This window comes from Dermacentor silvarum, chromosome 4, assembly GCF_013339745.2.
Source record: "Dermacentor silvarum isolate Dsil-2018 chromosome 4, BIME_Dsil_1.4, whole genome shotgun sequence".
Classification (NCBI taxonomy): domain Eukaryota; kingdom Metazoa; phylum Arthropoda; class Arachnida; order Ixodida; family Ixodidae; genus Dermacentor; species Dermacentor silvarum.
Window position 1 is genome coordinate 45,281,198 of NC_051157.2, and position 25,831 is coordinate 45,307,028.

The 25,831-nt window shown below is 46.1% G+C and overlaps 1 protein-coding gene across 1 annotated transcript in view; it reads right to left on the reverse strand.

The window, feature by feature from the left end:
- Positions 1-1,153: 1,153 nt before the first annotated feature.
- Positions 1,154-25,831, reverse strand: part of LOC119449932 (uncharacterized) — a 67,153-nt gene continuing 42,475 nt past the window's right edge. The window contains exons 2-8 of the mRNA XM_037713226.2: positions 21,739-22,050; positions 14,139-14,382; positions 13,943-14,039; positions 11,827-11,949; positions 4,900-5,080; positions 3,990-4,173; positions 1,154-2,098 (exon numbers count right to left, since the gene is read on the reverse strand). Of these exons, the coding sequence (XP_037569154.1) occupies positions 1,968-2,098; positions 3,990-4,173; positions 4,900-5,080; positions 11,827-11,949; positions 13,943-14,039; positions 14,139-14,382; positions 21,739-22,029 (1,251 nt within the window). The 5' untranslated portion in view covers positions 22,030-22,050 and the 3' untranslated portion in view covers positions 1,154-1,967. The remainder of the gene's footprint in view (positions 2,099-3,989; positions 4,174-4,899; positions 5,081-11,826; positions 11,950-13,942; positions 14,040-14,138; positions 14,383-21,738; positions 22,051-25,831) is intronic.

Below are 25,831 nucleotides of genomic sequence, written 5' to 3' on the forward strand. Positions count from 1 at the left end.
AGCTGTGTTTTCTCACTTATGAAATATCTGTACTCTATAAAAATGTGGTGCTTTGAATATTTAGAAGCACCCATTTATCACTGTACGATTTGACTTAATGCTTGCCTTTATAGTGTCCAGCAGTTATCTGTATGGATGTGATAGTCTCCTACAAGCTAGAGGGAACTCGGGTGCTGCGATTGTTCAGCGGCCACAGAAATGGTGTATAGTATGTGGATTTGTCTAATCTGAATGCCTGTGATTTTAGATGTTCTTGCACATTTATATATTGTGCTTCACGTGCCTTTATTGGCTTAAATTTCCAAACAATCGTATCTTTCTAAATACATGAATGCAGTAAGTACATGCATAGTCATTCCAAATTGCTGCATTTACAATGCAATATTCGCAATATAGTCAATTCACAAAGCCCACATGCAAAGTCATTGCAAACTGTTGCATTTATAATGCTGTATTTTGATTGATGTTGTCAACTTGCAAAGCCATGTGAAGCCAGGACAAAGTCAAGACAAACCCATGTACCACCCATCATCCGGCGCTGGCTCAAATGGCATGCTTGCAGGTCTCGTAGACACTTGTGGCAGATTTGCCTTTAATGTTCCTACCCTATCTCCGTCGTTCCTACAAACTCCTTCCCCAGCGTCGAGTGCCAGGTTATAGTCGCATCACTGAGACCAATCTTTTCACTGTTCTCTCATTGAAGTTAGCATCTCTCTTTTTTCCTCTCAAGCGAATTTTGTAGGAAGCTCTATAGACCAGAATTTGCAGCGCTTCTAGGGGGCAACCATCTTTTGCCGAGGACTGCGGGAACTTGTGGGAAGAAGGAAAAGCCAGCCGCTATAATATTAGCCTGTTCTTACTGCGTGCTTGCCGCCAGTGTTCACTCGACATGGCTTTGTCGTCAGCTACCCTATCATCAAATTGGCAGCTCAGCGCGGGCTGCGCCGACAGCTGGGGTCAAAATTAAGTGTTCATGCTCTCAATTTGCATGCATGCGCGGGAATAACAGATTCTGGTCTATAGTGCCACCAACTTCCTTTATTTGGTGACTCAACTTGAGGTCAAGTGGGCATAAATATGTGTGAATTGTTGAAGCACAGCATTTGTAATAGAATATGTCCTTTATGCAGGTCAAGAAAGCATGACAACAAAGTAAAACAAGTTCATTTAATTGTGTCGGTCGATAAGATAACAATATAGTATATAAGCATTGGTTTACAATAGCTGCTAGCTTTTGGTGTTTATCTTACATGACATCCACTGTGAACGTGGGCATATTTATCACTTCAGGTGGCATTCGATAAATGAATGACCTAGTAAGAGCGTCATTGAATATTGATCCCTGCATTTCTAGCCACGCACTCTTGACATCATTGCATGTTTGGAAAAATGGTGCAAGTGTTAGCCATGATCGTCACAGCCATCTGCATACGAGCGGATGGCTGTATTGTCTTTGTGCTCTGCCAATAAACATGATTGCAGAACAAATACTGCATCTTAAGAGATTTCAACTGTTCTATAAACACTTGTGTTGCCTTGTAGCATCAGTCCCCAGAATTAATTGAGATTGGAGTTAATTTGTGATATTTTTTTTACTTTGGTGCTTCCGTGAGGGTTTTCAATTGTTAGCAAAAAGCCTGAAAGACATTTGAACTACCATAGGCACAGCCTTGCAGAAACTTGCGTAAATCGTGGCGACAACCACATACCAAAAATGTGTCATTTCTTGGTGCTAGTGGAGAATACAAACGTGGCCTGTTAATACGGAGCAAGTGCATAGTTGGGGTGCCCCGGCAATCAGATTGCTCAGGCTGAACTAAGTTACACATTTGTGCAAATAAATGGACATTAAACACAACTGCATAAGAATAGATGCACTCACAGAAACACTTGCAAATGTCTGGCAAATCTGAAGGCACCACTCAGACTGCTATCTAAAAAAACAGCGTAAAATTCTGTACACTAAATCAAGTGCGACTGTCTTCATTCCTCTTCCAGAACTCAAGTATAACATTGTTAAAAATGTTTGGGTACTTCTTAAATGCATAGTGCGTTCCTTGCTTGAAGCAGACGACTTCACAGTTGCCCGCAAGTTTGCCTGGAAATAAAAACAAACATGAGAAGGGGGGAAATCAATCCTCACACAATAAAGCAACCTTTGAGTATCCTCACAGACACCCTGTATTTAAACTACAGTCCAATATAATTACTAAAGTGTTCCATGAAATGAAATGTTCTTAGTTTCAAGCAAAGGTTGAGCATTTACTCTGAGATAACTTCTCAAGACATAACGTGCCAAGTAGCTCGGCATGTATGAAAGCAATGACATCATGCTTTTCCTATACGGCAACCCAATCTCGGCATAGTAAGCTGATATTGGAGGCCTGCACTAAAAACACGCATGACAGTCGTCATAATGTTTTACTTTTCACCCTCCAGAACTTATTTGCAGTTTTGCATGCACCATTAACGGGACATTAAAGAGATTGATGACGACAATTGATGCGACAGTCATTTGATCGATAACTAGTAGAGAAAAAGAAGGTCACATTTCCATTTTTTAATTACACTGCAGTGTGACACTTTAATTGCAGTGTAACACCACGGAATTCAAAGTTGCTTTTTTTAATTTGGGCTATTGCTGTGCAATAAAAATTCACGAAACTTGCTAAATTACTTCATGACTCCTTTACAATATACAATGTAGGCAATCTTTTTTACCGACGAAAAATTACCTAGGCAGCCATCAGAATCTATGATGTCACAAACTTCAGGGCAATGTTGTCACCCATCTTTTAAGTTTTGAGTCTTTTCCTGGCTAATCAAGGCTTCTCTTGGGGTAAGAGAGGCTTTCTTGTGTTGTAGAAGGGCAGTCTACGAATACAGCTGGACTTGCTTTTCTGTTTAGTGTGCCTTTAACATAAGCATGACAAGCTATTCTAGCGGTTGCTGTTGGAAGCCCAGTGTCTTGTGCACACTCTCGCAGCTGCCTATCGAGAAATACTTGCCATTGGCTGAATTTTCAATTGATCACTTTCAGTGCGCAGTGATTGGCTAGCAATGTAAGCAGATTCGATTAAATGAGAAGCACACCTTTTATAAGCAAATTGTCAGAGCAGCTGTTGTTCAAATGAGTGATCACTCTGGAAGTTTTTATCATGTGACACAATAGGCGCCCTCAAAAGTTAGCAAATCAAAATGCAGCCTCAGATTCTTTGTCAAATGTTGAAATTGCAAATAGAGGGAAATGGACTACCATTGTGGATACGTTGATGGCGGTCTCGAAATCAGCAGTTTAAATTGTAGGGTTTAATGTCTCGAGAGAGAGAGGAACATCGTAGTGAAAGGTCCCGCATTAATTTTGACCACCTGGGCTTTTTTAACATGTATGCAAAGCACAGTACACAAGCGTTTTTGCATTTTGCCTCCATCAGAATATGGCTACCATGGCTAGGAATCGAACCTGCGACCTCGTGCTCAGCAGCGCAGCACGATAGCCACTCAGTCACCACGGTGGGTAAGGCGGGGGTAATGTGCCCGCTTCAGCCAAGTGACAAGTGCATTCTTTCACAAATGGGTTAGTATGTGTCCTGACACAGCCATGTTCTTTGTCAGCGCACATCAGTCAGTGATAGCTTCGCCACACCGTATTTCAAGATGCTGATTTTTCTGTGCCAACAAAGCATTCTTTCTCTGTACAGAACTTTACTGCTGGGTTGCTCTTCATCCATGCCAATATCAAACTTGCAGACTCCCCTCCAGCTTTACCTATACCCACTACCCACTCAGCTTCTAGCTTTGAGTGGCAAGTACTGATGCATTGAGATACGAGCATGAATAGCGAGCAGTAGCAGATGCAAAAATAACATATGCAAAAATCACAGAAGTTTCACATGCCCACTTTGCAGCATTCCACCTTCCACTGAAAATATATTGTGGTTGGTGGTCACTGCCAAGACTCGTACAAGAACTGTTATAGCAGTGCTTACCAGACTGTAATAAGACAGAGGACGTGTCGTCCCTGCCATTGTAGACATGCATGAGAGCTGGTTCCACGCCCATCATGGCAGCCATCTCCTCGCTGATCACGGCATCAATGAGCTTGTCCCGCTCACCATACAGCATCAGCATTGGCACTCCGCGCCGTTTCAACTCGCATACCATGGGCCCCGCCTGCACAGTTCAGCAGTTCACTGGAGTCACTATAATGACTTTAAGTCTTAAATATACTGAATGCTCAATTACAGAGCACTTCAGGCCTCCCGTGCAAGCAAATAACTCCACAAGCTGTCTGCACCTATTTGACACAAAAAGCACTCGTGGTATGTGTGTTGCAAGGTAGGTCTGCACTGCACGATGGATCTTGTCAGTGTGACTCTGGTCATTTCATTTACCATTGCTAGCTAGGACATAACTTTTATGTCTGCCTGCTAGAAAGAGAAAATCACCATGCAATAACCATGCCATCATCATAACATAGCATCATGACTGAATGGCCCATTTGTGACGTGACAGAATGAATAGCTTTTCATTGGCCTGTAAGCTTGGTCATCAGTGCGCAACAAGCCGCAATAAATAGCTCCGAGACCCATTCGCAGAGTGTAGTGTGAATCTAAAAAAGAAATTATGCATAACTCATGCACTGTGGGAATCTATGAATTATGAGAAGTATTTTGCAGGTATCAGGCTATCCAGCATAGTCTGGGGTTTCGCAATGAGTTACCAGGTGGACTAATGCATGCTTTGAAGACGTCTTGTTTCCAGACAAGTGGTGTGATGCACTTGCCCTACAGATTCAGGGCAGAGCAAACTCCTGATTCATGATTCAGGTAATAACCTGAATCACGTAGTATAGCTAGCTTTCATGCAATGTTGGAAGTCGAAATCAAATATACCTACCTCATCGTATTTGGAATTCCTAACGGTGATCATGGACAGGATGGTGCCCTTCATCTGATTGTTGTTGGGCTTGCCCAGTACACGCACGATATACACTGCAAGCTCGCACATGAAATGCTGCAGCCAGGGGACCCGGAACCACTCGTCAAAGCTCTTCATCAGCCAGTATGGGCTCAGCTGCCTGCAGCAGGTGCGGACACACAAGAGGTTGGCAAAATTAAAGCTCTTCCAACTACAGTACCGGCACACTCAGCATATGGTAGCAGCTAGACACCCCATTCTAATAGTACTTGACTAGAGAAGACAACATTCAATAATGTGAGCCAAAGCACAGAGCATATAAACAAAGCATGCCTTCCAATAAAAACATATGGGTATGCTGAAAGCTTAATAAGAGAGAATATATTCCTTACAAAGTATGCATTGCTTTTCAGAGCACAGTGATTCACAAGGAAACACTGATGAGGACAACAGTTGCAGTATACACAACACTCCAGACCAGCAACTGTTTACAGAACGAGTCTTATATAAGTGCAGTACAGCACATTATACACATAATGAGAAAGGATATGCTGGCAACTCCTTTATGCAAGAGTAAACCACTCATCCCATGTCAACTCCATTTTTCGAGGGCTCTCACACTTCCCGATATGGTGTATGTTTACTCTGCATGTGGCCACTCGGTGAACATTACTGCTCCCCTCCAAGCAGTTGCTGCGGCAAAAGGAGTTCGCCGCTCTACATTTGTTTGACTATCACACGTCTGTGCATCACTTGCCCATTACCTATCGCAGATGGAGCTTTGAAATAGAGGTTAACTTTACAAACATTCAACCTCAATCGAAATGAAATTTTATGCTTCTAGGGTTCAGTGTTTTTGTATTCAGACTGAAAAAAATAAATAAATAAAATACCGAAAAAAGGTACACGAAATTTGTTTTCTGGAATTCCGTTTTAACAAAAAAAAGGGCAGCAAAAGCAAATTTACAGAGAACTAAGGCGCCGATCTGCCCGCACCTGCTACAGTACATGTGCTCAAATGCAAGTATATAGCCTGGCAAGAGTAAATTGTTACGCCCACCAACCCTGCCGGCCAAGCAATATCTTTAATAGGTCTTTTTCTCCCTTTTGCCTGCCAATGCAATGAAAACGAGAAAATGTAGAAGGGGCCAGCGTTTGTATTTACCTAGTCATTCTTTTTTTCTCTATTATACAACGAAGCTCGGTGACCACATTTCGTTACAAATAAAGTGTCGTTCCATTTGTGTTCGGATATCAAACGAATTAACTCAACCTCCTTGAATGAAACGCACTAACTTGTACTTCCTGTATAGTCACACATCTCCGCATGCCACTGTGCCTTTGATAGATTGCTTCTGGAAAACTTTATTATTCTGTAATCTTTGCAATGCTTGGATTCTGTAAACTTTGTAATCGATACAACTACTGTTGAAATGCACTATCTATCTGCAGTTACGCAACACGTTTCAGCGTCAATAAAATTAGTGAACCAGATATATTCCCCGGGAAAAAAAAACAGAAAAAACGGCAAGCACGATGCAAGAAATTATCCATCGGAAAATGTTTACTGTTTGAATGTTTACTGGCAAAATTGTATTTACGAAAAAAAGCAAGAAAGAAAGAAAAAAAAAACACGCAAAACAATTTTTGGGTCGTAATAAATACAAAATGCAGCAGATAAGTTTATCTGCTCTGTTATGTGTACATTTGAAGAACATATCTGATTTTGTTCGGCTATGAAAGGTTGGTTACTATCAGAAAAAAAAAATGAAGGGCGAAGTTTCTCTTTTCAAATTTACCGCCCGTTATGTATGACGTTATGGATTTTAATAAATTTTCAATGTGTAGACCGTTTTAGTTCTAATCAAAGTTCCTAAAACTCACTGTGTGGAGTATCTGGTTCCTTCAGAATGCAACAACATCATCGTTTATTGATAAACTAGATGTCGAAACCTCATGATGTCACGTGCAGCTAGCGCGGGAACTTTCAAGCCTGTTGCTCCCTTTTTTGCGCCTTTTCTGGCTTACAGCGACTCCGCTAACAGTAAGATCAAAATTGCGGTTATCCGAGAAGTTTAATTCACGAACCCGGCTTAAATTCCGTCTTTAGTGTCTCTTCAACAAAGCTCCATTCTTCCACATATTCCACTTCGTTCACCGCTGCATTAGCGAAAAGCTAGGATATGCGAGACATGGGCAGGCCAATAATACACGACGGGCCTAAATTGCAGGCTTCAAACAATCGCGCGGCGTGTGGTGTCCTTGGCCCGCATTCCTATGGGATAAACCCAGAGTGCGCTAATGCACAAAGCCGGCCGCGCGCGTTCGCGACCTTCGTCCCGAGACGCAACATGGCAAGGCTCGCAGCGCTGTCAAGCGAAACCGATGAATATATGACGACGCCTAACATATTTCCGCGTGCGAGGGATCTGACGGAATACAAGGAAAGAAGCGTAAAGCGGTATGCATGTAACATATGACAAGACTTATCGTAATATTCGATGGCGCGAAGCCACACAGATGGCGCAGTTAAACATTCCCAGCGCCGCTTTCAGGGTGGAGACACCCACGCTTTTCGGCGCCATCTTGGTTCTTTCTAATACGGAGGCGCTGGGCGTGTGGCGGCTGCAGATTAACCATTGGGCAGAAAGAAAAGGCGGCGGGCGTGCTAAGGGCGATACCAACGCGATTTAAATGCAGATTTTCTGCTTTACCATCTGATAAACAGTTTGCTTACATAGAGTGCTCGTTTCAAAAGAGGTTGTCTGACACTTGTCGCGTGTATCGCAACCTGAAGGTAGCATGATTTGTTTGCGAGGTTACCCCCTTTTTTATTTACTCATTTCACTGGTAAACGACCCACAAATATTGCTGGAATTGTACACTTGATGAAATGTTATGTTTGAAGCTCTTTTAATAGTAATCTTGCTTTTTAGGGTTTTCCCGTCATATTTATGAAACTGGGAGAAAAATTAGGAGACGTCGCGTGAGTATAGGGGTGCAGAAGTTCAGATGCCAGCTGAAGAAGAAAAATGCATTGACCAGTAGCGCACCCAGGATCTCTGCCAGGGGGGGGGGGGGGGGGGGGGTTGACAGTTTGCCAATACCATCTAAACAGCACTAATTTCGATTTCTTCACGGGAAATTGTCGAAAAATGCGCTTTTTGCGAGTGTGCAGACGATTGCGCGTCTTACATCTTATTTGCTGTACTCAAATGCGCAAGGAAAGAAAAGGGGTTAAACAAAAAAAAAGGGGGGGGGGGTTACACCCCCGAACCCCCCCCCCCCCTCCCGTCGGTGCGCCACTGGCATTGACAACAGTTTTGACATCCAAACACAATTTATTTACAAAAGTAAGCACTAATTAATCCACTTTATAAGCTCTCAGCGAGGTTATCTGATCAAAACGTGGTTGCCCTTCTGCACGCTCGTACCTGCTACAGTCTTGCTAGCGAAACACTCAGCTGCCTTTTCAGGAGTGTTAAGCCATCACAGATAGATTCAGAGATGTGTGGGCACAAATCGCTCAAGAGGTTTCCCAATCACATCTTTGTGCTGATAACATGGGTTTTCTGCCAAGTTACATCCTTTCCAATAATTTCCTTCAGTGCTTTCAATTGCGTTTGTCAGACAGCTCAGATCTTGAGCTTCAGCAAAAAACTTGAAAACACCCTCACATTAAAAACATAGTCCAGAATTTGTCTGCTTGCATAAATTAAAATTTGCCGCCTTGGACATATTCATTTGGTTGAGCAAGGTGGTATTCTTGTCCGGGTTCTACAGCCGCTAGCATGCACATGCACACAGAGCAGTGTTCCACAGTGCGGATAATCGGCTTTAACAAAAAACCTGCCAAGTGGGAGAGCACATCTTCCCCAAGAGAAGAAACTTCCTCTAAGTCGAGAATGAAGTCGCTTCTCTCATCACTCTCTTCCGACTGAGTAATGCTTTGTGCTTGGTTAATTTTTGCTGAGAAAAAATCGACCAGGTAGGTACTGTCATCGATCGCGTATCCAGGAAACGAGTTTACAAGTGCCCCAATACTTCTAGCTACAAAAAAGGTCAATTCACAAACGTCTAGAATAAACCTACGCCGTTGCAACAAGTCAAACACGGCGATCACACCATACTGCAGCCTTATAATCACTAGAAAAGGCGCGCCAACATATACAAGCAACTTCTTTGTGAAAGTGAAAAGGATTACAAAGGGACATTATCCTTAACAAAATCATGATCCTCACTCGCATATCTTCGTTGTGTCCGTCGGTACCCAGCTGTCACGTTTTACTTGCGCTGCCCTTCCTTCGTTCAACGTCGCGGGGGTAACAAAATACCCGCAGCTCTTTTGCGGTCGATCCAGTGCACAGAGCGACAAAGCAGCCCGTCATGTTTCGTTAACAAGCACGAACATCACAAGGGACTACACAAAACACGAGCTCTCGCACCACAACGCCATAAAGAAGCAAATGGAGCGCGCGTTCATTCAGCTCGACAGCCGGCACGAAAGAACCAACATGGCGCCGAAAAGCCAGAGCGGCTGCGCGGGGCGGTTCAAAAGCTGTCCCCACCCCGTAAAGCGGCGCTGGCATCGAGGCGCCCTATCTATGGCTATGCCTGCCCGTTGCAAAGGCTTTAGTCGCATTACATCATCAGCCTCCACGTAAAAGACCGAACCGTAAGGGCCGTACGAATGAAGTTCAGCCATTCCCTTTCCCGGCGCTAATAATCAAAGTTCTATTCTTGTTAAAGTTGCAGTTCAGGGAAATAGCATGCCCGTATGAACTGATTTCATGTTTGTATTTTGTATTCCTTGAATATAAGCGTGGACATTTATACTTGCCTAGATGCCGTGTACCAAAACAATATACTTTGAAACCAATGAACAGACAATGAAAGCAAATAAGTCGTATAGGGGAAATTAACTGTGTTTCAGTGTTGGTAGCTTATTATCTTTTTAAGTCGCAAGCGTTGGAATCCAAAACACTTCATCTTTATGAGAAATGTCGCCAAGTTATGATGATGATCGATGGCTAGCTAGGAAGTTTGTATTTTTATCTTTTAATGGATCTTAGACGTCTTCCTTATTATTTTTTCAAATTATATCTGTGCTTTGCCTGGAAAAGCAGCTATGATGCACTCTGATTGACTCACTAATAAGCCTCTTCGGTATGTATTTAGAAGTAGTCACAAATCGAGGCGCATATATCCAGGGTGCAAGTCTGGACCTTGTCCAGTTCGCCATCCTGTCAGTTTTGATTGGCTCGCAAAAGCCACTCTGGCCTTTCTGATTGGCTCAAAACGCCAAAATGCTGACTTTTAGTGTCCAGAACTTAGTCCACTAAAAAGTCACGAAGGCCACCTCTAAATATACAATATCTAAAACTAGGCTTGCGACGTTTTTCGCACTACTTTACTGTCACTATGCGCCGGTACACTCCGCTTTGTTTGCTCAGACTGGATCGAAGCGAGGACGTGTGTGAGACACAACACGGTCGTGTTGATGATAAGGCGGGCAGGTCACCTAAACAGTAGGTGTTATCAGCAACCAACACTTATCGCGCCAACGCGCCAACAATTGAGTTGTGGCCGCCCAAATTCCAGAAGTATTTGCGCTGCTCTGCCCCATGATACTTACACACGATAAGGATTCTATAAAAAGACACCATCCCACTAGGAGACTTGTAGCGAACAGCTCATCGAGAATACGCCGTGCCGAATTCATGCCTATAGTTACAAATGAACACTAGCAATATGTACGTCAACGCACACCGCATGTTTCAGAGATGAACTCGAGAACACATACAATGGCATCACGAAGACGGATGTATCAAATTAAGATTACGAAACATGCAGCAAGGTTGGTTCGGTTGATGTAGGACGGGCATGACTGGAGGTCTCATGGAAAGGCCTTCGGTCTGTTAACTAGCGAATAGACATAACTTACACAGCGATGGGCGACCGATCGAAATTGAAAAAAAAAAAAAGCAGCCTTTACTAGTCGCCGGAAGTGATACATGCATTACCTTCAACACGCATCTAGGATAGCTAGGGTTGCTAGAAGCTGCACTCGCACTTCTTGGTAGTACCTCTGAGATAAGGCGGCGCCTGCGGCGCGCTAAAAATAGAGTTACTGTATTTGCTACCAAAGGTAGCATATACAGTAACTCTAGCTGAAAAAAACGTGGAGGCGGTGTGCTGGGTCTTATACGTCATAGCGACAACCACCAGGTGCACGCGTCGTCTGCTTAGGGTTTAGGTACTGTTTAAAGGCTGCTATCAAAAGAACTATACAATTATCAGCCCTGCGGATTCGCTAAGACTGTTTCAGTGGGTTTTATTACTCATAACAAATATAGCCAAAGTGAAATTTCGTTGCAGTTCTCCTTTAACGTAATGAAATCACGGCGCAGTTGGTTATGAGGGACGTGGTAGTTGGGGGCCCCGGATTAATTTTGGCGGCCTGGGGTTCTTTAACGTGCACCTAAATCTGAGCACACGAGCGTTCTTGCATTCCGCCCCCATCGAAATGCGGCCGCCGTGGCAGGGAATCGAACACGCGACCTCGGGTTCAGCAGCAGAGCGCCACAGAGGCGGTACCCTAGCGCTAATAATTAAAAATATAATTAGAGAACTGTAGCCTGTTGTAGACTGCTAGTACGAATCACACAATTCCTGATCGACGTCCGGTAGCCATCACTAACGTGACACCGAAAAAAAAATCGGTCCCATCTTATTATGCGTACGTCGGCCTTCACTTCACGGCCTACAGGTCAAACGGGAGCAGCCGAATTTTGTTGTTGTTAATTTCCTTTCAGTCACTGTTGCGAAGGGGTCTCTACATTGCCGATTTCTGAAAGGGACCCCGAGACAAGGGACGTGCATAAACCCCGTAAAGACGAGACTTACGTGATTCTCCGGCAGCCAGAAGGGGCGATGAACACTAGGGATTTAATCTTGATTTCCGGGTCTCGTAATGCCAGCCAGAGCATTGGATACATGGAACTACTGTGTGCGACCATCATGTCGATCCTGAAAAACGAAGAAACGGAGGCCAGCTTGTAATTTAGACATGCGCAGCGGTGCGCACGATGAGAACACACACACACACACACACACACACACACACACACACACACACACACACACACACACACACACACACACACACACATATATATATATATATATATATATATATATTAGAGCGTAAAAGAATTCCCAAATTGACATATTCACTGCAGCAGGGAATTCTAGACACAGCGGACCAAGGCTGTTCTCGGACGCTATCGGTCCTGCGTGCAAAAGGGCTCCAAAAGGGCTTCAACAGCCTTGGTTCTGCGACTGCGCTTTTGCGCACGCTAAGGTGTTTATTTCCTGCAAGAGGGAAGGGTGGAGGCGTTCGCGCACACTATTTCTAGAAAAGCCTGCCTGTAACCCGTTTCTCTTAGGGGTGCAGGATAACTGCAAAATAGAGAATTCTATCCTGTCAGTATAAGCGCTATTATTTACTGAACGCCGCGTAAACCTAAACGTAGACATGAGCAACTGCGTAGACCATCTAATGACGCCGAGTTTAACTAGAGGATTGCAACATTACAATGACCAACAATACCGTCGGTAGACATTTATTTATATATTTTCCTACGACGAGAACACCCATATGCAACACAAGATGGACAATGCGTCACAAGATGCCGATACCAGTGCTGATGCGGTCATCCACGTCACCGGCGGTGTTCCGGTATTCCGTAGACAACGTAAAGGGCAATATATACGTGCGAAGTTAATAGATTGTTTTATCGTTTCCGGTATTTGCAATGACGTTTACGAATTAGGCTACCGAAATAGAGTGTACTAAATAGTTCTAGTACACTCTAACCGAAGGCTTAAACGTGAGCGGCCGAGTCGGTGGCGCCACCTGGTGGCGCATAGCTTAACCAGGCAGATCTGTTATTGCAGTAATCAAGCGTATTTACTTCGCTGCTAGCGTAAATTTTCGGCGGTGGCGTAATCGCTAACACGTTGCCTCTTTATATTTTTTCACGTGTAAGCGTACATGCCCCGTCTGTGAAATCGGTGAGATTAAGTCGGAGGCCGTCGAGCCGGGAGAAGGAAGCGAGCGCCAGAGGAGGACTCGAGGAGCGCGCGCCTGTAGGTGGTGAGGACTGGCGCTGAGCCGTGCTCCCTCAAGGGCTGCAGAAGATAGCGCCAACCTTTCCCTTTCCCAACGAACCACTTAGTAGTGGTGAGGAGCAAGTCTTTTTGTGAGGAGGAGCGCGCGGCGGAGCGGGGGAAGAGGAGGGTAGGCGGAGGCGCGCTGGGTTCACCTCCTCTGGCAGTTGCTACGGGCTCTGTGTGCGCTATGGATGTACCGGGTTCGTCTGGCGATCGAGAGGCAGCGCGAGGACGGTGCAGCAACGCAAGCGGCGGCAGGCCGAGCGCGAGTCGACCGACCCCGAAGTCGTCGGCAAGCGCCGGGCACGAGCTGAAGACCGGCGTGCCCAGAAGACTCCCGAAGAACGTGCTAGGCGGCATGCGACAACGCTGGTCAATGCACAAAAACGGAATAGCACCCATACACTTGCGCGTAACCCGCGTTCATGAAGTGAAACGTCACTAAGTTTTTTCGACAAGAACGCTCATGAACTACGAAAACGCGTTTATAAGGCATTGTGGTTATACTAAGCGTAACAAGATGTCGCTACCAGCGTCTGGTAACTAAAGAAATGACTTTATCGGTAACCCAGTTTTACGCATTGCGTACACCGGAATACCGGACGCGCTAAAACTAATTCCAGCAAGTGTAGTTTAGGTTTCTTAGTGACATAAAACATGCTAAAGCTCTCTAGATATTAGGGTTGGAGCGTTCTTACATGGAAGCATTCCATCTGCAGTAACAGGGGGGGCGAACGAAGTGCACAAAAAGTGGAGGTTGGGGAAAGGAAACCTGCTGATGTTTATTATCCAGCTTCAGCATAGCACTTCTTATTCCGATCAAAGGTGTCAGTCAGTCAGTGCTTACTCTCGAACGTTGATGGCCGTGAGGAACTTCTTGAGGAGGTCCGTCCGCTCTTCTACCGAGTGCCAGAAGCTCTGCGTTTTCATGCTGAAATTCAGGTCTGGAACGGGCAGGGCGAAACACTATATATGGAAACACATTGTGGGACATCTCGTTCGCGAACCAGTCTCTAAAGTCTCGACTGGCACTGCCGTCGTACCTGGCAAGGTGGGCACGATGACCGACGCGCCCTGTGCGTCGAGCACGGGCGTCAGGGAGTCGAACTCTCGATACGTGCCGGGCGCCCCGTGCAGCGCGAACACGACAGGCGCGTCGGGCGCCGCCTGGCGGTCCAGACCCGTGTGGATGTAGGTGAGCGGAACGCTCACGCCTTCCTCGTTGACGTACTTGTAGCCCGGCCGGCTGCGCTTCCACTCGCGGAAGAGCTCGGCGCACGCGTGTACCTGCGTGCAGTCCAGTCCAAATGCTATGGTTCAGCAGGCGCGCGAGGCGTAGTGTCCAATTTGCGTAGTGTCCGCTCATGAGTGGACACTATGCAAATTGAAGGGGGCACCTTTTGAAGTGTGCACACTTCAAAAGGAGCCCCTTCCAATTTTCATAGCATCCCCTCCGACACAAACGCATTTAGCAAGCACTAGTATTATGGAGGTGGTTCCTTTTTCATTGTGAATCATTATTTTAAACCAATCATCATCATCATCACCATCATCATCATATATTGCCGTACGAAGGTCTCTCCCAATCAACCTCCAATAACCCCGTATTGTGCATGTTTGCCCTAATGCGCAAGGAAGACGTAGACAGAAGAGATTACGACGGGGCAAATGCTAACTTCAAACTATAGTTTAGCTTGCACTTAAAACCAGTTTGAAGTTAGCGCTTGCTCTGTCGTATTATCTCCTGCAGCCATTAGGGCGAACATGTATTCGTACAAACTCGCACAAAATTCAGTCCAAAACTCGCCCAAGCCGACTCCATCTATATATTAGTCTTCAAATTTTCTCCTCTCATCACACGGCCTAATTTTCTTCTGTTATCGACTCCGTTCGTATACCTTCTGATGGCACCGATTTTGTTAGAGCAATAAAACAACGGTTATCTGCGCTATGCGCATTACAAATGGCATGCACGTACAACTCCACTTCCCCGTTTCACGTGGTGCGATGTTGCAGTGCGTTTTTCGGTGCTACGATTTCCGCAGATGCGAAATTCGCATTCCCGTTTCACATGGATCTACGGCAGCTGCGTTTTTCGCATACTCGTTAAGCATTCTGACTGGCGATGACGTATGAGCGAGCCGCCTCCTATTGGTCGTCTGTTTCCACCGCTACAGTGGCTACCACCGCATCTGCGTTTTCGCAGAGAAGTTCAGCACGCCGAACATCGAAAAATCGCACGCACGAAGGGTCCGGCGGCCTATTTCCCGCAGCTGCGAATTCGCAGACAAAGTCGCACCATGTGAAACGGGCTTTAATCTCAGCTGTATACTCCATCTTAACAACTCCGTGCTCCGAGCCGCGCAGCAGAGGCTATGAGTCACGTCATCTAACCAGGAAAGATACTGGGGGCCGTATTTTCAAAACATTCCATTTCATTTTTTCTCCCTTTGGCGCTTCATTGGCTCCTGCGGGCATGACGCGACCGCCGCCGTGACACCGCTATCGCTGAGATCGGCCACTAGGCGGCGCGTCGCATGATTATAAGAATATAAAAATGTTGCAGTTTCGCCCGATTGCTATAGCAAATTATTAGACATCTATACGAAGTAAGAATAAGTCTCATCGGCTGTACAAACAACAACTTGTGAACATTCGCTTACTAATTAAACTAACAAGCATGGCGTCACGCGCGCACAGGCAAACACGAACACATCTCACTCGACGACCGCGGTCGTATACACTCGCTGTCAAGACGCTGGTATGAGGAAGAGCGGCAGCAGCAGCAGCGAGCGAATTTACCTTCGTGCTGCCTTTCGCTTCAACGCGAACTAAGCGGCGAAAACACATTGCAAACGAAACCCTCAGCGAAACTAGACTCTGCAACGAACGCAGATCGCTTTCAAGATTCCTCCCCGCCTTCCTCCCTTGCGCGCGCGAGGATCGAGCCACCATCCTCGGCTCACCTCACACACTTTCACTCGCACCCAGAGCACACGGCGTGCGGCCAAGCTGTTATTGCACTTGGACTTTATACTGAACATCAGGGCTACGGTGACGGTGGAAATGAGTCTGGTAGTGTCCATATAATTGCTCTCACAATAAAATGAAGTGGGACGTTACAAAACACGCAACCAGAAGAAGACCTCTTCCGTTGTCCGCCTCTGATCGAACTCCGCATGGTGCAGTCGGAAAGGAAGCGTCACGGGAGGATTAGTACCGCATAATGGGAAAGCCCTCCTCCCTTCACTGGAACCATGCAGCCAGCTTACACTTCCTAATTGCCTAGGAGACGGAGTACAGAACAGCTACCCTTGTTAGCTCTTTAAGTCATACTGCCGTCTTCTGGTATCATACAACGTTACGTCTATCATTTTATGTTCCGTCACTCGTCACGCGGTCCTTAGCTTCTCTAGCTTATTCGTTATCCCCCATGTTTCGGCGTCAGAGATTCGTACTACAAGAGTCAGCAACAAACGATATAAGTGACTCTTGCCTCTTCGCGTGCGCTTCACCTTGGCTTTTTAACAAAGGAGAGCGCGAACGTGCTCTCCTTCGGCTTCTGCAATGCTGAACGGAATTTCTGAGACGGTTCCCTTTAGTAGCGTGGAAGAAAGATGGCCGGCGCAGAACGAGCAGCAACGCTTATGAGCACACGCGCCAACCATTAGCAGCGCCTTTTTTTTTTTTTTTTTCTTCGACCTGCAAGCGGGGTCGTGGTGGCCTGAAAACGTAGAAAAGTGGATCGAGGTCATTCCTTGCGCGTGCTGCAGCAATGCCGATGACTTGGTAGTATATAGTTTTACTGGTATGCCATTTTGTCTTACTGAAAACAAAATAAATAAAGCAGCCTCAAAACCACATTACAATGTTGACGCTGTGATCCTCGTTCCCTTCAAAATGAAAAATATTTAGATTATAAATAATTAAGAAAATCGGCAGACTTCAGCGATTTCTCTGGCGCCGAACTCATTTACTGGGACATTACTGCAGGTTGTTGCATAGGACACCGTTTTGGTTTCCGTATACTAGTGGCGCATACCCACTATGGGGTATTGGCCCACGTACAGTCGAGTATGGTGCGTTATGGAGAACTTATTGAGGTCCTGCAGAGCGTGTCTCCAACACGCAGCGGGCCGCTCCCATGTAGGTACCGGAAGGCCAAGCCTCTCGGCCGCATTGTGGGCCTGCTGGACAGTCCCAGAGTTGATCGGCCAGATCAGGGCTGTGGAGGTCCGCATCCCACCTGGCCGAGTTGTTATCGACTGTAGAGTGTGACCGGGCACACCGCCAGAGCATGTGATCTAACATGTCTATTTCTCCGCATGAGGGACAAGAATTGTCGGTGTAAGTATCTGGATAGATCGTGCGGTCACGGGTTAGGATATGTATACTTGTTTGCAAAAGCCGAAGTGTGAGGGCCTGAGCTATGTTGAGCCGCGGATGTGGAAGGGAATAAGTTCTGCGTGCGAGGTAAAAGTGTGGAATGAGAAAAATTCAAAGCCCTTCCACTACTGTGAAGATGGGAGCCAGCGAAGCTGTGACTATGGTGGGTCTGGTGTAGTGAATATTGCCCCCCACGATGAGAATGGGCGTATCGTCATTGGGCATCACCCAACCGAACATGTCTATCACGAACGCTTCGATGTTTTTCGTAGGCGTTGTAGGGGGAACGTACACAGTCGCGATCACCGTACCGTCAAAACGTTTTATTAAAGACGGCTACGCCAATCGTTGCGTGCAGACAGGCGCTAACACGCTCACGTGGTCGCCAGGGTGATATACGTCCCGTAAGGAAGAAGCAAACATAAGATCCGGCGGAAACCCCGGTATAATGCACGTTTTTTTTTTACAATCCTAAGTTTGAAAACGCCGCCAACCCGGCGTTTTCATACGACTGCACGAGGTGACGCAGCGTGTCTGAAATTGTTGTACACTACACTTCCGGTTTTCTACGGACGCAATCTCCTGGAGCCTAGCCTATAACAGCTTCGCTGTAAAAGCCCTCTTGGTAACAGGACCAGGGGCGGATCCAGGTTTTTTCTGAGGGGGGGGGGGGGGGGGGGGGGTTCAGCTTCTGTCAATGATGATGATGATGATAGTAGCCTTTCTTATTTACCGAAATTTACCGTTTTTCCTCACGATAAACCCGCGTTTTATACGGCTAAAGCAACACCTGTAGCCCTCCGTGGTGGCTCAGTCAGCTCAGGCGTTGAGCACGAGATCGCGGGATCAAATACCGGCCGCGGCGGCCGCATTTCGATGGAGGCGAAATGCAAAAACGCCCGTGTTCTTGCGTTGTAGTGCAGGTTAAAGAACCCCGGGTAGTCAAAATTAATCCGGAGCCTTCCACTACGGCGTGCCTCATAATCAGAACTGGTTTTGGCACGTAAAACCCCAGAAAGAGGAAGAAGACCTGTAGCGAAGCCAGGTATCGGTTTCTCAGAGCTTATAGGAAAAGGACGTTACCCAATACAGCCATGTGCTTGGCGGCTGCGCCTGATAATACAGGGTGTTAAAAACTAAGCTTTATGGTTTTCTTAAAGTTAGGCACTGGGAGGCATGCGAAGACCACCTGTGCAAATAAGTTATGTGGCTAAGGGGGCACAAAGTGAGATGATAATTATCGCTGTAAGCAGCCCAATTAACTAACATTGAACAATTATTTTTTGTTGACTGCAGTAAGTGGGTATGTTTGTATTGAAAACTTATAGACAATCGAGTTTCTACACAGTATCAGTCGGAAGAATTATCCTAGCGTGTCCGTGCTCCGAGATATCAGACTCCAAATTTCAATTGTCGTACTGCGCAGAATAATCGAGAATAAAGATGCGACAATTCTCATGAATTCCCGTGAATGATCATGAAGCTCAGTGGCCACTTCTGTGGAGGGATGGCGGTGTCATCTTCTCTCTAGAGTCGTGGTGGTGTGTTGACTAGAGGAACGTTCTTGAATACGGGCGTAACGGTCCGCTCCAAAGCAGCAACCACTACGCTGGTTGTTTACGATATGCGAATCACCGCGTATGAAGACTCACGACGCCACCTACAAGAATAACGATGTGGCGTAGTAGGCGAGAGCGCGAGCCAGCGTCTTCATGTTTTGTTTCCCACGCGACGTCATCCTTTTACACAAGGCGCGCATCTGCTCCCGTTTCTCTAACCACGCGACGCCATCCTAGGCCCGCGCGCTGGCGTTGGCCGCTGACGTCACGCTCCCCCACTTCGCAGCCGCGGCTCGAGGCTTCGCCCCGCTCCGCGAGAACGCCCACTCAGATAAACGGATCCGGTGGGCTTGAGCCTCCTATGCTTAATGTACGACAATAAAACTGCGAAGTTACAATGAAAAACTTGTAGCGTACGAACGGTATTGTGCTCGTATTGTATATTGTCAACGTGTAACTGCGATCACAATGAGTGCTACAGTTAAAAAAAGTTGCCTATGCGTAGTTCTTAGTTTAGCTGTTAGTTGTTATTATTTATATATGAACACTTCAGCAAGAGATCTCTTTCATTAAGCAGGTTGGTCACGGAACCGATGACAGCCAATGAGGCAACCGTTGACACCCCAAGGGGAAACTAAGTTAATCAGGCGCGAAGGCGCTCGAGCGGACCTCGGAGTGTTTGGCAAAAGGGACGTCCCCTCGTTCATTCGACGCCACCGACGGGACGAGTAAGGCACGGCAGGCGCCAGGTCCAAGGTGTTCATGAGAAAAAATAACTACGGCAACTTCGCGACACCACACTCCTACGGAATACAACTAAGCTTGTGAGCGAGCTAGCTTTACTTCTACATGGCTGATACCACTGGTACTCGCGAAAAATACTTTTGAAGAATGCTGGTGGCCATATTTTTTTTTTTTTGCGACAGGGTCATCCCCCTGTCAGCGAGGGGGTGATACAGAAATCTGAGGGGGGGGGGGGGGGGGGTCAGGACATCCGGACACCCCCCCTGGATCCGCGCCTGAACAGGACTGCTACTGCCAGCATTGCTCCGAGGTCAAATTGCACGATGCCACTCAGAGCGTTCTGCACAATTACCCTCTTAGCTCTAAGGTTTCAATAAGAATCAATTAAAAGGACTCCAGACAGGGTTTGCTTCCATCGGTTGGCTTAAATGAAATTTCGCATTTCGGTACGCCTCATAAATGATTTAAGTCAAACGAACCATTAAAGTTGTTACAGTGCGAGGGTCGTTAGAATGCCTTGCTCTGCACAGTGGACAGTGTCCAAAATTGTTGTAAACTACACTTATGGTTTTCTGCGGACGCAATCCTAGCCTATAACCTAGCCTAGCCTATAACAGCTTCGCTGTAAGAACAAACTTTGAGTACGCTTAAGCTTCGCCTTTAAGAGCGGAACGCGATAGCGTTATTAAACGCCGTTGACGCCGACACCGACCGTATTTTCTGCGACATGGGGCGCCCGATCAAAATTTAGAAAGGCTCGGTTTTCAACATTCCCCTCAATGTTGCCTAGAACAGCGAAACAACATCAGAATTGGAGGACGCTTAAGCTTCGCCTTTAAGAGTGGAACGCGATAGCATTCAAAGATCCCTGGCTGCTTATCAGGCTTTTTTTTTTTCTCATGTATTCAAATTACAATCCGACGCTATCACGTCTGTATGTTGTGGTTAAGTGGTACTTTACGATTTTTCTGACGGATTTTACTTCGAGAAATTCCATTTTTGGTTCACTAACGCCTTGCGCCACGCGAAGGGCCCGGCCGGTCGGGGTGGTTCGGGATGATGTGGTTCGGCATGATTATTTCCGCCAGACGCCGATACTTACGCCGACGCCGGATTTTCTGCGACACGGGGCCCTTCACGCTATCGCGTTAAAACAGAACATTGAGTTCGGACTAGAAAGCAATAAAAGCATTTGTGGAAGCACTAGAATAGCTGAGGCCACGCGCGAGAGAACGTCGTGCTACATATAAATTGACAGAAGAGCATCACACTAAGCGCGCACACGTCACACCTGCAAAAATGAGGCGTAGAGGTTAACAGAACCGCGGGACTTGGTTGTTCGTTAGTTACAAGCATATCAAGCAAACAGACAACGAAGCAAAAAAGAACCATAAGAAATTTTAACCGTTATCTTGAATTGAAATATTATTTCTACATTTAAACTATAAAATAACAATTTTCTCTTCGCTTTCTCTAGCTTCATTGCGTGTTTGCTTGCGACTAAATCTAGAGCTCCACACTGCCGACCGCGTAGAGTGCCACGGAGCACTTTCACCACACAACAGTGTACAATAATGGGTATAACAGAACAGCCTAGCACATATACATAAGCATGTCGCTTCCCACTTACTTCTGCTGAATTATAGCGTCATCGCTGAAAGACAATAGGTACAAGAACGTAAAACGGACGCCATGGGCACTGAACTCGCAGCTGCGTTTCATCCATGTCACGTATCCCATTGTTTGTGCTGCTGCGTGCATGCTACAACGCTCTCCACACTGGTATGATTTGATTCCTGATCCAATCAACTTGCTCAGGTTCCTGTCGTTCTAAGCAAATAAGTTCAGCGACCCTGGAGTCCTTTTTGTGTTCCCATGTCCATTGTCTTTCACGGTCTGATAGGCAGAGTGCATAGTTACACCACGAGACGCGCGGTATAGATACGGCACCCACCGTGACGTGCCGTTCTTTGTAGGGTCCCTCGTGGACCACGGTGGTCTTCTGCTCGGCCTTCTGCAGCGGAATGGCCTCTTCGCGGTATAGCTCAGTGGTCTGCATCTGGCAACACAGCGGCCCGCTGCTGAAACCTCGCAGAGCAACAATGGCTCCGGGCGCCGACACTGGCCAGCAGCAGTGCGCCGAGACCACCGCCGCAGGCTTCACACTGCTACCGGCGACCATAGGCCGGGCCAGGTGGCTGGCCAGCCTCAGCATGCGCCTGGCGCTGCTCGAGGTCGAAGCCATGATGGTGGTACCACGTCAGGCCTAAACGAAGAGGTCAGAAACGGACATCGTTTGTCAGGTGGAACGTATACATCACGCGTATGAGACACATGGCCGTCAAAAAAATTATATATATATATATATATATATATATATATATATATATATATATATATATATATATATATATATATATAGTTTGAAAACGTTGTTCTTCGACTCTTGTGCCTTAGCTTTATGCTTACGCTTTAGCTTTCTCCAGGAGAGAAAATCGGGAGAGTTGAATTGGTTTAACTCCATAGAAGCCAAGTTGCGTTGCACGTATAGTTGATACGAAATACACACGGATCGAGTAAAAAGCACCAAGACACACAAGATGATGCGCGTCATCTTGCATGTCCTCGTGTACGAAACACACTTGGTTTGTGTTTCGTACACACTTGGTGTGTGTTTCGTATTAACTGTACAGCTCAACTTGGCTTTCATGATCAAGAACCAACTAGCCCGCACACAACTCTGCATCGCATTTCTCCAAGGAGCACAGTGTGACGTTTCTAGCAGAAGTGGTGCCGAATGAACACATGCTATATAAGCGTGTGAATTTCCAGAGAACAATTAAACAGTTAAATTTAGCGCACCATGGTGTCTACCTCTTCCTTTGGTATTTGTCTACTCGCGCTGAAATGCTTTAAGTATTTTTTTTTTTTACTGATGATGTAACTAACCCAATTTCTGATGTATATAGTGAAGAAGGGTAACTGACAATTATCAAGTGCATATACAGGAAGTGGCTGATGCTGCAGTGAGAAACAACGAGGACACGAGCGGAAATTTGCCCGTTCTCAGCAAAACACTACATTTATATATACTCGTACTATGACACGTACCAAGGTCCTCGTTCATGCATGATCTTGAACAGTCCACATCCTTTTTCATGGTCTTGAATGCGTACGGCGCACGTACAGCAACAGAGGCCGCAAAACTATTCCGAATCAGAATCACAATTGTAAAGCAGAAACAGGGGTGTCAAAAAAAGTCTCAGGCGACAGACTTATTTCCGTACTTGGTACACCGACTACGGACAGTTTACGATGCAAAGAACCAAATTAGCAAGGACTTGTATGCATACGAACAGAACCGTTGGCTAAACTTTAGCGAATCCGACAGCGCAACCGTTTTATAAAACTCGAGCGAACGCCGGCGAACCTATGCAAGCACTGCTCGGAATCGGCCCCTATTTTATAGCACCCCATTTGCGTTGATGACAATAGCAGACCCTGTCGGGGACTGACGGGGCTTGACAGGTTCGAAGTAAAAGGTCACCGACGCCACTCTGTAGGCCTTTCTACTTTCGAACTCCGAATGCGACAGATTTATTCAACGTTAATGCAAACGTTAGTACCATTTGACTGTAGCCAGTGAATATCACTTGTGCTATTGTTCTGCTTGCACTTCGAAAAGGAGTATCGTCGGTGCCAATAATGGTGCCAACATCTCGTTTCATTTCATATTAATAAAAAAGAAATAAAGAAGGAAAGAAAGACAGAGAGAAACGGGAAATGTGCGGAGATTAGCACCCCAGCAAGGGCCTTGGCGGATACAGCCGCTGTTAAATCTGCGTACCGCTCAATTCAAGCGAAGACACGTTGGCTATGATCCACTTTGCTGACCCCCACGGTCAGCAAAGTGCGAGAAGGTTCGTAAAAAAAAAAAAAAAAGCTTCGCTTTCAAAAAGATAGCACGTGATGACTACTGACGATCACCTGTAGCATGCATAATCAATTTTCCCAGTAATGAGTACTGACGACGTGGCCAGGTTGTACAACGAGCCGAGGAAAAAGCTATCTGGAATTGGTGCTCAACCTTGAGGCACGTTTCCCTCGCTCCGTATGTAAATGCGACGAGCCGGACATGTACGCACCGGATTCCAGAGAAGCAGCTCCCACTGAATGCTGTGGGAGCTGCTTGAATATAAGCTCCCCACGACGCTTATTTCATGCGGCGCTGTTCTCTCTCTTTTATTGCGGATAGCGCAATTATAAGGACGCTCGAGGCGCATTTGCGCCGTTGCTGTTGACGTTGCCGTGCTGTCCTGCTATCGACGACTAACGCGCGGCCTGCGCGTGAAGGATTTAGAAAGCCTCCATAGATGCGAAGTGCGTTGAGCTCCAAAAAGCGACGAAGCATGATGATGATGATGATGATGATGATGATGATTATGATGATATTGACATCCCCTTTGAAACGGGACGGTGAAAAATGGTCACTATAGCCTGCTTGAGTTACTCCGGTATGCTATACATGCGTTTCATTCTAGCATTTTTGTATAAATCTCCTTAATCTTTTTTTTTCTCTTCCTCAAAACTTATCTATATCTGCCTTGTACCGCTACCTACGCCTGTAACGGATCCGGTCGTATTAATCTCTTCCTTGCTTTCTTTCCGCCAGTACTCTAAACGTCTCTTGCTTATCTCGACTGTTGGGTCGACCCGTTGATGCTCCCGTCCACTTTAAATCCAGGCGCTTCTGGAAGGTGTACGTTATCTCCTGGTCTCACTGGGTGAATCCCTTCGCATTCCATTAGGATGTGCTGAGTGGTCTCCGGATGTTGAGTGGTCTCCAGCATACACATGTCTCATCCTGTTGCGAATATTTGCTCCGGTATGTTTTTGTCCTTAGGCAACCAGCTCGAACCTCAAATAGCAAGGCTATCGTACAGATTTTCCTTCTAATTTCTTTCTTCTCATTCTTGTAAATCTCCATGGTCCTTTTTGTTTCCATTCTTTGCATAAAATTCAAAGAATGGAAACAAAAAGGACCATGGAGATTTACAAGAATGTATATCTATATACATTCTATAACATTCTATATATCACCGACGTTACAATAACTGGCCTGTACGAGCTCGTCCTGTCCTTATCACCTTTGCCTTTGTATATTAGGTTCATCGTGCTTCCACGCCATCCAACTGGAATTTTCTTCGTTTTAATCACGCATTAGTCAGCAGTGTCTTGCTCTTTGGACCGAGGTTTTTGATTAGCTGCACTGGGACTTCATCGGGTCCTGCGGCCGTGATATTAGGAACATTTTCTTCTGTTTTTTTTTTTCAGTAAAAGTTTTCTATACTAAATTTTGATCTCTCAATCTTCTTTGTTGTTCCTGGATCTGTTTGAGTCTGAACTGCGCTTTCGTTTGTGCCGAAGTTATCCCTAATAACGTCTCTGATGTACAGCAGCGCATCATCTCCATCGAAGATGTTACCGTCTTCATCCCTAATAGCCGTTTGCGAATTTTTAGTTCGAGCTCCGAGTGCTCTTATATGGTTCCAGAATCTTTTTGGTGCGCCAATTTGTCTCTTCTGCGTATGTTATGCACCCAACGTTCACTTGCATGCATTTAATTTTCTCTTGCACTAGCTCACTCGCCACCCTTTTCTTTTCTCGGTCTCTGTTCTATCTAAGGAGCATATCTCTCCTACGTGTAATCCCAACTTTTTGGCTTCTCGATAAACCCTAGACGGCTGCTTATACGCTACTCTATAGCTTGCTTTATTTAGTGTCCGATGGTGGGATTTAACCTCTGAAGCCGAGCACAACTACCCGATGCTCTAACCAGTGGGCCACGATCTTTTTCTTCTTTATTTCCGGCTACGATCCCACACATGTTTTTTCTCGTGCCAACGCCAACCTTGGAGACGAACCCGCCGCGCTAGCCAGTGGCTAGGGCGTTGCGCTGCTAAGCTCGAGGTCACGGGTTCAATCCCTGCCACGGCGGTCGCATTCCGAAGGGGGCGGCATGCATGGTAGTTGCTATTGAAAAGCCA